The sequence below is a fragment of the Hippocampus zosterae genome, chromosome 16 (assembly GCF_025434085.1).
Source record: "Hippocampus zosterae strain Florida chromosome 16, ASM2543408v3, whole genome shotgun sequence".
Lineage (NCBI taxonomy): Eukaryota > Metazoa > Chordata > Actinopteri > Syngnathiformes > Syngnathidae > Hippocampus > Hippocampus zosterae.
In genome coordinates this window covers 3665658-3679155 of record NC_067466.1, presented here as the reverse complement: position 1 = coordinate 3679155, position 13498 = coordinate 3665658, and the positions used below count along the sequence as shown (strand labels likewise).

Genomic DNA, 13498 nt, shown 5'->3' with positions numbered 1-13498 from the left:
GCCCTCGAGATCCGGTTTTGGACAACGGGGGGATAAGCGAACTTGGCAAAAGCTGAAGATGAAATTTGTGAGGAAATGCCCAGCAACACACAATGTGAGAGGATGACTGCAATTGGTAATGTTGCAAATGTAAGGGCAGATTAGGTTGTGTATGTCGATGATGGAGGTGAAACGGTACCTCTCAAAAAGGTAATTCTCTGAAACTGCTCAAACATCTAAGCACGGCCTGATCTCCCGACGTATATTCAATTTTCTGCGTGGTGATGCTGCACCTTTGTCCACGGGATCATTATCAAAAGAACAAGCCATGTTTGTCTCCACCTCCAAAGAACAAGCCATGTTTGTCTCCACCTCCTGGATTGGATTAGATTGGATAAAACTTTATTGTCAAATGTATGTATGTGTAACATACAGCCCCAATGAAATTTCTTCCCTCTCAACATAAAACATGAGGAGCCGCTGCGGGTGTCCGCGCCACTATCAAAACAAAAGTTAACAAAAAATGACAAAATAATACAAAACAACACATGAGACACAGACAATCGTGCAATCTTAAACACTTTCCTACATACACTTTGTTGTCTGAAGCAGTTATAGATGAAAGAGTAGCGAATCAAAGTGTCCTTTTAACCAGTGGATCACAGACGTCATGCGGCAATGTGCACACGTCTGCTACAAGCTAAGCTTGAAAGCAAAAAGAAGCTGTAGCATCCATTAATGAAAAAGAGAGATTGGCTCTCTTCTCCTGTCCCATATAAATCCACTTCAATTCCAAGCCGCGACTCCAGTTTCACATACTCTGCGCTGACTTTCTTCTCATCGTCGGCTCCACAATCCATGCATCCATCCAGCCGCAGACTGTCCATCAGCACTGACCTTTTTGCTGAACAAAGCGGGGCTGTGGAAATGCTGCCTACTTCAGGCACAAGACACAAGCGTACTGGGGATGTCCAGCAACGGCAAATGGCGCCGACATTCCTCCCAATCAAGAACTCAGTGCTGGTACGCATGTGCTGCCAAGAAGGCGCAACCACCAAGCACAGTGTGTCTCACATACTCTTGAATTTTTTTAAAAGACAGACGGCAGTACAAGGCTACGCCATAACTCACCTGATGACTGAATGAATGAGGAAATGAAATAGTGTGTGGTTTTGAAAGAGGGCGTGTACGGAGAGAAAATCAAGGATCATAAAAAAAAAGCTGTGATAACTGAATTTACCCATCATGACCCTGTCCTGTCTCCAGCAGGTGGCATAGGAAAGTTGTTCCGCACCTGTTTCCTATTATGTAATCAACCCTCACCTGCTACAAAGGACTGTTCAAGCCCTCACCTGTTGTTGAAATATTCGCTTTGTCTCATGTCCAAGTGCTTATTTTTCTTGACCTTCAGGGTTCTCGATCACAGTCATAGTCTGGGTTAGTATTTCTTGTTTGTTTTGCCTTCGCCTCATACTTGCTTATCGTGTTATACTCGGGTGGATTTAATTTTTCTTGTTGGTTGGCTTTTCCTTGTCTTTTTGTGTCAAGTGATTTTGCGTTATTGATTTCCCTTGCCGTTTGTTTGCAAGCGCTTTTGGTTAGACTCCTTCTTATTGTGGTTATTTTGTTACCAGTGTTTTATGTTGTACTTTGTTCGTCTTGTGACCTTATTTGGTCAATAAACCATTTTTGTATTTCAATCTTCTTTTGGACTGCGTTTGTGGGATCCGGTTCTGTTTAGGACTACAGTAATCCCTCATTTATCGCGGTTAATGGGGACCAAAACCATCCGCGATAAACGAAAATCTGTGAAGTAGTGACCCCCCCCCCCCCCCTCCATATAGGTACAAGTACATAATATTTATAAGGCCAAATTTACAATACAATACAATACAATACATGCTGATTTATATAGCGCTTTCACAACAGCGGCAGCTGTAACAAAGCGCTTTACAAAACAGTTAACATAAAGTAAAATAATAAACACAACACATAACATAAAACACGGACAGTCGTGCAGTCCTAACCACTTTTCCGTCACACGCTTTGTTGTTTGAAGCGGTTTGAGATGAAAGAGGAGAGAATCAAAGTGTCCTTTAACCAGTGGATCAGAGACGTCATGCTCAAAATGTGCACACGTCGGCTACAAGCTAAGTTTCAAAGTCAACAAGAAGCTGTAGCATCCATTGACGAAAAGAGATTGGTTCACTTCTCCTGTCCCATGGAAATCCATTTCAATTCCAAGTTTTCCAAATTTAATGGTACACATGCATGTAGAAGTAAATTTTGAAGTAATTAACATGACTTAATGCTGTATACTAATAGATTTAAACATGTATAAGTTAGGTTAGTTTATGAATAACAAAATACAGTAACATGTACATACTGTATATGTTGCTTTAAGTGACTCACTCAGTTGTTTTGCTGACTTTTGCTGCTTCTCGCGAACATTTTGGGGACTTAATTTTTTTTGGTGACTTTTTTGACAAAATCCGCGATGCGCTGAAGCCGCGATAAACGAACCGTGAAATAGCGATGGATCACTCTACTCCAGAACCATAACAAACCCTCTCTCTGAAAAAAGGCTCTAGTTACCTCTATTTCTCTCGTTTGTGTTACCTGATTATCTGCTGGTGAGGTATAAGGTTAAATTCTACATAATGCCCGTCCCAGATTTGAAGGCATTTTTTGTGAATGTGATGCCGGCTGCATCTTTTGTCATGCTTACTAGTGTCATGATAAATCGTACCTCGAATAATACCGTGTTGCTATTTTCATTTTCATTAAATGATTGTCAAAAGTAATAACTAAACACAGTAAAGTAAAACTAAAAATAGATATTTGAGAAAAAGATGAGAGTAAATCACCTTTCTAATTCAGGGCTTTTCTCCATGCTCCTGAAGTAACGTTCCATATTGCTCTGTTCTTCAATTATATGGGTGTCCTGTGGTTAGAGTTGGTTTAACATTTGAAGCACAAATAAAGGATGTTTAAAAAAAACATGCAAACTATAGTATTAACATATACAGTACATACCTTCACTTGTTGGCTTAAACTTTGTTCCGTACCCGAACTCTCTTTTGGACACTCTCCGGTGGCAACCTTTTGAACAGTTTCATGCTGCTTCACAAAAGTACAAAAATAATACAACTTCAATAAACGAGTCCTGTTGGGTACTTTATATTTTGCAAGTCTTTTGATAAAAATACTGTGTCTGAATGCACTGCTTTGGTATAACAATCACACATCTCATACTGTCAATGCACATTTCAAACTAATAAATATCAAATTACTTGCCCAACAAACAAAGGGCCATCGAAGTGGTTCAGTGATAATGATGGTCTGAGCAGCAACTGCTTATGCCACTTTTCCCATGAGCTGAACATTGTGTGTGTGACTAACTAGTCAATTTGTAGTATACTTAACGCTAAAATGTCAGATAATTGGTACTGCACATTAAAACTCATTCACTCTTTTCACACTACACACGTTCAACCGCAGATATTTTTTTTCAATTTTTCCAAGACCTAGGGTAATATATATATATATATATATTTAATGGGGTATAGAATTGGCTGGTACTGAATGAGTTAAGAAAAAACTGCAACCCTTCTTTAGTTTGTATATATTAAGGATCATTGAGAACTAAAACAAACATTTCATATATGGTGTTAGTCAAAGAAAAGAAAAAACAGGTTTTCCCTGGTTTCCTCCCACATTCCACATCCCACATGCTTGGCATGTTAATGGGACACTCTAAATTGTCCCTAGGTGTGAGTGTGAGCGTGAATGGTTGTATGTCTATGTGTATCCTGCGATTGGCTGGCTACCAATTCAGGGTGTACCCCGCCTACTGCCCGGAGACAACTGGGATGGGCTCCAGCATGCCCCACGACACATTTGATGATAAAGCAGATCAGAAAATGGATGGATGGATGGATGGACATCTTTAGATGAAGCATGGACAATTTTAAGATGTAACATCAATCCCCTATGAGTAGTTTGTTAAAAAAAATCTCTCTATGAATATTTCCAAAAACGGTGACAAATTTCAAAGTAAATTGATTTAAATGGATTGAATGAATTTTAACATAAGGCTTGAAATTACTTTTTTTGTGGGTCCTGGGCCGTTCTACATGCCTCACGGTTTTCATTGATCTAGTTGAAACTTAAACCTGAGAATGCTTTGGGAAGAACCATTCTTTGGGATGCTTTGGGAAGAAGCAAAATTCGATGGTCACAGAATTTCTTTTTCCTCTTGTTGTTGTTGCAGTTGTTGCACCAGGGGTGCCCATTAGGTAGATCCTGATCTACCGGTAGATATAAGACAGATTGCAAGTAGATCCGAGGAGTCTCGAAAAGAAAAAAAAACAACCATTTTTGTGTCTTTGTACATCTTAGTAATATATCATTCATTCATTCATTCATCTTCCGTACCGCTTGATCCTCACTAGGGTCGCGGGGGGTGCTGGAGCCCATCCCAGCCATCTCCGGGCAGTAGGCGGGGGACACCCTGAATCGGTTGCCAGCCAATCGCAGGGCACACGGATACGAACAACCATCCACGCCCACACTCACACCTAGGGACAATTTAGAGTGTTCAATCAGCCTGCCACGCATGTTTTTGGAATGTAGGAGGAAACCGGAGCACCCGGAGAAAACCCACGCAGGCCCGGGGAGAACATGCAAACTCCACACAGGGAGGCCGGAGCAGGAATCGAACCCGGTACCTCTGCACTGTGAAGCCGACGTGCTAACCACTGGACTACCGGGCCGCCTTAGTAATATATTTTTTGTGTTAATATACACTGCATACTAATCATCTTATCAGTCTCATTTTCACAACAACAAAAAAATTAATCAAATAAAGCAAGTAAATCTTAAATTTACGGTGGCGCGTGATTACGTCACCGGAGGTTGTTAGCGCTCAGCAGTTTGTAATTGCAACTTGTGATCAGTGCTGTTGCGCTCTATCTTTTATTGTCATGATTCTCATTCAGAGTTTGCTTCGTGTACAATTCACTGAGGGCACGAGCAAAGAATTGGAATCTAGGAGGGCCCAGGGAAGCACTTTAAAACGGTACGTGTGAGCTACGATAGTTAACAGGCTGCAAAAGTGCGTCGCATGCCTCCGTTTCAGGCTGTTTCTCATCATGGCGTGCGCATGTGTGTGTGTGTGTGTGTGTGTGTGTGTGTGTTTGTGTGCAGTAAGGGTAGATCCCGGGAGGTTAGTTGATCGAATAGTAGCTCTTCGATCGAAAAAGTTTGGGCACCCCTGGTTCAGACAGTAGAATTTGAAGTCAATCTGTAGTACTGTAGTATGACCCCTGTAAATATGTAAAAATTGGCCAAAATTGTACATTCAAATACTCATCACTCACTTCCTGTACAATGAGTAAAGATGTTTTGTATGTCTGAGTGTGCCTTCCAATTTTCACCGGCAAAGGTCAAACTTAGCTAGGGCTCTCTTAAATCTTTGTTGTTGGGCGCTACAGACCCCTTATTAATTTTTTAAAAACTGTATGACAATATTTTTTAAAAATTTAAATATAGAAAAGTTTTTAAATTAAACAATATTTAAAAACGGTTTCAGTGTCTTGCTCAAAGGCCTTGCAGCAGCAGATTGGAGAAAGACTCACATCTACAACCCTCCAGTTCCAAAGATTTATGAGCTCTTGTCACTTCAATAAGCGGCCCAAAGCGCTAATTTGTAATGACCAATGTTTTGTTGCAGCTTCAAATCAGTGACAGGTTTACATTTATATTCAGCAGAATACCCAGTCGATATATCAACATGCACAAACATGAGTTTTCCCCGTCATTGCCTTTTGACACCCATTAGGAAAGTCCCAATTAAATGGAGCCAATATTTTTGCCAGAATTGCATTTGGAGGATGGTAACTTGTGTAATATCTTTTCTTCGAAATTGGGAGACCAGTAATTGCTTCTCAATGAGGCAATGTCACAACAAAGTCTGGCAATTGCACCTGGTCGTATTACCTTCTGGACCTGAGAAACATCTTTTTTTGCAATGATGACTTCAAAGAGGATGTGGATCTTGAATTGCATTTAGCTGCTATTGTGGACAGCCTAGGTCATCTTGATTAGGTGTTTAGACGGAGGCAGGGGCAGAGGCATTCCCAAAGCTTTGGTCTAAAGCTATTAAAAGATTGGACATTATGTTACCTTGGCTTTGAAGTGAGGGCCTGCGAGAGGACACGGTCACGCGAGTACAATAGCAGAAGATTGATCTGCTACTTCTGTTGTTATTATTTGAGAATACTAGTCTCAACGAACCTACTCATTGCTGCTGCTGCACTTCCACTTTGATGGTGCAAGCAATTGCCGCTTTAGAAACCGGTGTACATTTAACGGTGTGTAATTACAACTCCTTTGGGTTTCTACAAAAGGCCAAATGTGACATTGTTGCATCGTAAAAATTGACTTGTGCTGTCAATTAGTTGTATGTTATTTGAATGATTGAATGAGGGGAAACTCGTGAAGAATAAAAATTCTCAACAGTTAGCTTTTGTTTGATATGCTATGCTAATGTGTTACAGTGAAATAACTGTCAAACTCTCTCCCTTCTCTCTCTTTCTCTCTCTCACAGGATATGCTAACCAGTCCAACTCCTTGTCACCCCAAATAAATCAATCAATCAATCAATCAATCACATGTTGTTTGAATAATGACATTTTGAAAAACTGCTACGTCAAGGCTTTATATTAAAGGGTTAAGGCAAGTCGTTTCGATCTTTTAGGGTGGCCCACAGCGCTGCATCCAACCAGAATGGATCGGTATCTCCACTAATCAGCAGCCGAATCCTATCTCAATGTTTGGAACCAAACCAAGAGTGAGTTGTTGGAATCTGAACTGAGGTTCATGAATGTGATATGTTCACACATTGGATGTTGGAAGAGGAAGAAACTTCTTATCTTTATTCTCCACAAATATTCTATCAAATATTTGGGCTGTAAATTTATCTGTGTCTTTGCAAATCTAGAACGTTTTTTTAAGTCGAGGTACCGGTAGTCTCCATCACTCACGTACCCCCACTTTTGCAACACCCGCACTCCGAACACTGCCCACACGCCCACACCTTTTTTTTTTTTTTTTTTTGGCGAGCCATACACGTTATTTTTATTACACACAGAGAGCCACTAAAAATAGTGGGCGAGCTGCAGATGACCCCCAGGTTGTAGTTTGGATAACACTGCTCTAAATTGTCCCAAGCTGTGATTGTGAGTTTGAAAACGTGTTGGTCCCTATACATTTTAGAGTTCTTTTTAAGATGCTATGATTTGTTTTCATATCTTTAAATGGCCTTGCTCCACCTCACCTCTCTGAGCTTCTCCGTCCCAACACACCTGCCTCAGATCTGCGGACCAGACGATATTAGAGCTACCAAGAACTAAGCAGGGGCTCAGGGGGATCGAGCGAGCCTTTTCCTTTGCTGGTCCCTCGCTTTGGAATGACCTCCCACTGAAAATTCGGCAAGCCCCTTCGCTGCCCATCTTTAAAACTTCAAACTCATTTATATTCTTTGGCTTTTGACTCGGCATGACTCAGACTTGATCTTAGTTTTGATGTCTTGTGCTTTCTACTGTCTTTGTTATTATTCGTTATTGTTTGTTGTTGTAAATATGATATCTGCTCCATGTACAGAGCTTTGTATACAGAGGTGTGTGTTTTAAAGTGCTCTATAAATACAGTTGAGTTGAGCCCATGTGTGCGCTGCGATTGGCTGGCAACCAGTTCAGGGTGTACTCCCCCTACTGCCCAAAGTTAGCTGGGGTAGGCTTCAGCACGACAGCAACCCTCGTGAGGATAAGCGGATTAGAAAATGGAGGGATGGATGGATAATACTACAGTGTGGCTTTTCCCACACACACCTAAAAACAGGGCTGCACAAAATATCAAAAAAATGTTCAATAATGGCCCTTGCAATATCCATATCGCAAAGACATGTAATAAATTTCGTCTGGGATTATGTGCTTTTATCAGAACTTGGCCAGCCAGATGCAACCTGAAATATGCACCGTCATCCAATAGGTGATCAGAGACTCAGGGCATTATAATTAAATAGCAAAGAATACAACAAGCTTGCTTATTTTGCCGCATGAGAAGAAAGTATTTTTTTCCATAAAATAATAAAAATGTAATTTGTTTAGGCACAAGGATCACAATACTACATTGCTATACTCAAACTCCTTTTTGCATATCGCATGTTTTTCCAATATCGTGCAGCCCGACATAAAAACAATACCTGATGATATTGTAGCACATAAAACTCAGACAATTTTTTTTCTGTGATTCTCAAGGCTCGTGAAAATGGTGGGGGAACATTCTAGTGTTTGTCCTGGGACCAGTGGTCTGTCAAGGAGGGGGAGCTCAATTTCAGCCTACATTATAAAATGTGTCAGTTTATTTATATGTGAATTCTACTCGCCGTTCCTTCTCAAGAAAATGATCTCTGATGTGTGAAATACAATAAAACCCACCAGAAATAAAATGTTAATCTGTCGCTTGTCGTTTTCAACAAAGATAGTGCCGCTAAGATTATTAGAAGTCTGTTCAACTCAGAACAGAATGAGCATTGAAAAATGCTCCCACAGGTGCCTACACCAAAAGATCCGTGATTGGATCATTTCGCTGTTAATCAAAAAGAGATTCAGCCTCAGACAGATCATGCAATCATCCATACCTGTCAACTTTTCGGAGCGCCAACCTGTATAAACTACCAAAAAAAATCCTTATAACATACCAAAGCCTTTTACATGTCAAAATAACGGCAGAAAAAAATGACGAAATTTTCAATTAAATTTATTGTAGATCTCCATAATACAATGTCTGGTTAATGTCTAATCATCGTTCTACTTAGTAGCATTACTGTGTTTAGAGTTGTATTCCTGCGTTACTTTTTGGGAAAGTTGCCGGAAATGAAAGCATTCGAGTAGACTAGCACCATTCTGGGCAAAAGCAAACGGAACTACTTGTTAGGGGAAGAAAAAAAAAACGGAAATGTTCAGAATCCATATGATTTGTGCGATACGGCCATATACGTAAGATTCACCACAAAATCCGTATGAAATATGGTTAAACCGTATGAGTTGACAGGTATGAATCATCATGAAGAAAAGCTCAGCTTCCACGGCAGCCGATACACGCCCATTGTCCATAGACTCCCAGAGACGCTGAGCGTCCGATGGGCGAGACAAAACCAGCATTTATCCAATGACTCGTCTCGTTTCAATGCATTGGGACAACCTACACTGAACTCTCGAGACGCCCAGCGTCTGCGCTGTCGACGCTCAGCGTCCACACAGTTTAAAGCACAGTGAAGCTGCGGGAGTGAATGAGAATAGAGTCGCGTCGTAACCAGTAATAAGAAGCTGATTTGGAACAAAACTTGAACGCGTTGTAGCGCATATTTAGTCAATGACATGTACACACGAATATATGTACACAAATATATTTGATCACTTTTTAATTTTTTTTTTACATTTTAGGGGAAGATGACCTTCCTTTACAGTCTTAGAGCTATCGCCTGTGCCTGGGATGCTATTGTGAAACTAGCTATATTTAACCAAGATAATGTCTGCGTGACAAAAATGTTTTTCATATGGAAAGTGTAGACTTGCAATATGAGCATATTTTGTATTTCACACGATGGAAAGGACAGAGTTGCGTTTAGCACAACTCATTTAATATGCCATTTGAAAATCTGATGTGCCCCCACCCCCCACACTTGCGTGCCCAAAAAAGGATTTAGATGTTTTACTTGGTTGTTCCACTGTTCCATTATCCATATAAAAGGTGTCATGTTCGGATGATTTTGAAAAGAACATTTTGATGTGCTCTTTTTTTCCTTGGGAGATGATGGATGGATGGAGAGAGTGAAAGAGAGAGAGAGAGAGAGAGAGAGAGAGAGAGAGAGAGAGAGAGAGAGAGAGAGAGAGCAAAATAGATAGACTGGCATATAGATAGCAAGCTAGCTAGCTAGCTAGTGAGATAGATAGATAGATAGATAGATAGATAGATAGATAGATAGATAGATAGATAGATAGATAGATAGATAGATAGATAGATAGATAGATAGATAGATAGATAGATAGATAGATAGATAGATAGATAGATAGATAGATAGATAGATAGATAATGCTGTTATTTTGAATTGGGAATTTAATCTATTAGGGGAAATAATTGAATGAGCGCAATTATTATTAAGTAACATGTGTCTGGCAATTGAAAACTAATGAGCAAATTCAGAGTGATATCGACAAAACCAAAGGCTTCAAGAGAGGGAAAGCCTCCGGCTCTGTTTACCACGACACAAAGCTAACGGCTCTTGACTATGTAAATGGTGATGATATGAGACATTGTAGAGGACTGGGGCTCAGATGGGTGGACAAGGTTGAGGGTATTATAGCCAGAAAAATAGTCCTGTGGACCCAACAAATGGTGAATGCGTGCTATCCAGACCAATTATGCCACTGTGCCAGGTGCATGGATGTCTGAGAGCCTATTGGGAGGCATGTCTCTGATGTTCTGGTTGTACACATCAAGTCATAATAAGCACTACATAGCTACCCAGATATGTATGGGCTCTTTTATTAGATGGGAGGGAGGAAAAATGAAACCCCGCAAATTAATTTTCCAGGTGGGTTTAAAACAAGCATCATAGGACATCCTTTTGGTTTCCGACTGACAGGACCATAAAAACTATTTTGATAGCAATGTTACAAATAAATGAGAAACGGGTTGTTTGATGCAGGCATAGGAGAACGATGCCACTTGTGTTTTGGAAAGCAAAGCTGCATTCAAAAACCTCCAAATTAAACGTAATCTTACTCACCCTATTGGTGGTTTGGGAACATTAATATTTGGTGTAGAGGTGGATCAATATTGAAACCTGGCCGAATCATGCTAGTGATTTCGCTCTGGCGACCCCCGCTGGATGAAAGTCAAATAAAAGAGTGGAGGTTTATGCAATCCAGAGTAATTTTAGTTTTTCAAAGCAAAAATAATTCCCTGAAGAAATTATTAAATTTGAAGTATTAACACTTAGCCATAATGTAAAAGCTAATGCTGAAATGTAAAGAAATCTAGAATCTAATCATCAGAGTTGTATCCTTATTAGTGCTTGTGCAGCTCCTGCTGGTGATTTGTTTAATTGCATTAGGTTGCATTAAGTTTTCCATTTTATTGACATTGTTGTTAAAATAGATCTTTTCATCATGTTCATAACAATTAGGTGACAGCGGACAGGTCGTAGGAAAGTGGCTGACTTCTGCTGACCTGAACTTCCAACATCGGGTTGGTGAAAAGCATTTTCTCACAATTAAAATGCAAATTATATTTTTCTCAAATTTTTTTGAAGCCGTGGATGCAAATAAGTAATCATTTTGAAGTCAATCAACTTTTCAATGTAAGGTAATGAATGACAACAGTATTTTTGGGCTGGTGTGTGGGGATAAATTTAAAAGTCTCTATCTTAGGAGACCATATTTACTGAAACTGAAAGGTATTTCAGTGTGAGGCATGTTAAAATTGATCACGTGAAATTTTCATTGATGGCCCCAATTCCAATGAAGTTGGGACATTGTGGTGAAAAAAACCAAAAAACGGAATATAATGATTTGCAAATCATGCTCAACCTACATTTAATTGAATACATTACCAGGGCAATATATTTAATGTTCAAGATGATAAAGATTATTGCTGTTAGCAAATAATGGTTATTTCAACTGAAAGAAGAGAACATGCAAGGTTGTAGCTACTTTAAATGAAAATGTTGGGGCTACAAAAAAGCCAATCGCCGTGGGCATCTCGCAATCTTCGTCCATGACTGAATTGTATTTATCTTCAAATATACAGTATAAAATTTCCCTTTCTCTTCTTTCATGTCATGTTAGTTATATTGTGTTTTTTTATATTATTTACCAACATGCGGGTGTTATATTAAGAAGTAGATAAAGTAACTTGAGTCCCCACTGAAAACCAGTAACCAAAACCTCGCTGCCCGCCACTGGTAGCCTCACAATTCTTACATCCATTGAAATTGAGATTTATTGGTGAGTTTTGTTCTCGACTCTATTTATTTTTATTTATATTTGTATTCTTTTTTTTTTTTAATCAGGAACCTGTTGCTGCTATATAGGCTATGGCGCCCCAATTTTTATTATGTGAAGGGTAATGAATGAGTGACAGTTGAAAAGCTTCTCATCGCCAAATACCGGTACCTTTTTACCAATGCGAGGGTTCTTCTGCTGAAGCGCATGCGCGTCCGCATAGGATCCATTGCCAGATGTGCTGCGGCCTAGTGTTTTTTTGTTCCGCTCAATGAGGTCTTTGGTGTGTGTGTGTCGTTTTTTCTTCAAGCAAATCTGAGAACTCTCTGTTGTGGGTGAGCTTGGAAATAATCGTGGAGAGATGTGTTGCAGGTCCTTCCGGTTGCAGGTTTGATATTCTTTCAAGTTCATCGGATGCACTGCCTCTGTGTGCTCTGTCATCTCAAGAGATCTTTCAATATTGGCATCAACATTGGGACAGCCATTCTTTGGCTGGTCTTTGGTCTGCTCACAGTTATTGCTATGTCTACAACTATGAGATAAGTTGGATTTTGGTGAGCTATGAAGCAAACCATTGCTGTGATAGCATTGGGTTGTTATTGGGCTAACCTGGCCATCTTGGGGGTGTAGGTGGTAAGGCTGATTGCTGTCTCTGCCAGAAATAGGAGTCATTGATCTTGTATCAGCTATGTATCTATATCCTCTTATAAATGGCTTCTGCGATTGATGAAAAAAGTGGTGATATTCTGAGACGGGGCACTTTAAACTCTCAGTGATGACATTTCCCTTTTCGCTGGGGTTACAGTTTGGGTAACAGCACAATTCTGAGCAGGCATCACTGGCATCCGGTTTGCTGTAAGTTAAAAGGAACACAGAAGAAGCCACTTAGTACATATAGCCAAACACTCGCATCTGTATCTGTTCTGCAGGCTAGTTCACAAGAGGTTATTAGCTTGCACTTTTCCCTTCCCTTTTATATGCCTAAACTGGAATATACAGTAGGTCATAGTTTTTGTTTTTTGCACAGTGATCTATTGTAAAAGTTCTTTTGTGTGAGTTCTCAATAAGAGTATTTCAACTCTTATATTAACTTGGCCCGCATCTGTAATAGAAAATACCCATCCATTAATTTTCTTCTGCATGTCTGGGGCCTGCTCGCCAGGGCAGCAGCTGCAGCAGGGAGGATTTAGAGCAGAGGTGCCCAAACTTTTTGGACCGAAGATGATCTACCCTTTCCTGCACGCGCGCACACACACACACACACACACACACACACACACTCCACGATGAGAAACAGCCTGAAACTGAGGCATGCGATGCACTTTTGCAGCCTGTCAACTATCGTAGCTCACACGTACAGTTTTAAAGTGCTTCCCTCGGCCCTCCGAGATTCCTATTCTTTGCCCGTGCCCTCGGTGAATTGTACATGAAGCAAACTCTGAATAATA

At 40.2% G+C, this 13498-nt stretch overlaps 1 protein-coding gene across 2 annotated transcripts in view; it reads right to left on the bottom strand.

The window, feature by feature from the left end:
- Positions 1-13498, bottom strand: part of jhy (junctional cadherin complex regulator) — a 65560-nt gene that overhangs the window by 36961 nt on the left and 15101 nt on the right. The window contains exons 3-5 of one of the 2 annotated variants that reach the window (XM_052046249.1): positions 12222-12903; positions 3016-3102; positions 2847-2923 (exon numbers count right to left, since the gene is read on the bottom strand). In XM_052046249.1, the coding sequence (XP_051902209.1) occupies positions 2847-2923; positions 3016-3102; positions 12222-12903 (846 nt within the window). The remainder of the gene's footprint in view (positions 1-2846; positions 2924-3015; positions 3103-12221; positions 12904-13498) is intronic. The other variant, XM_052046250.1, reaches the window with a different exon arrangement.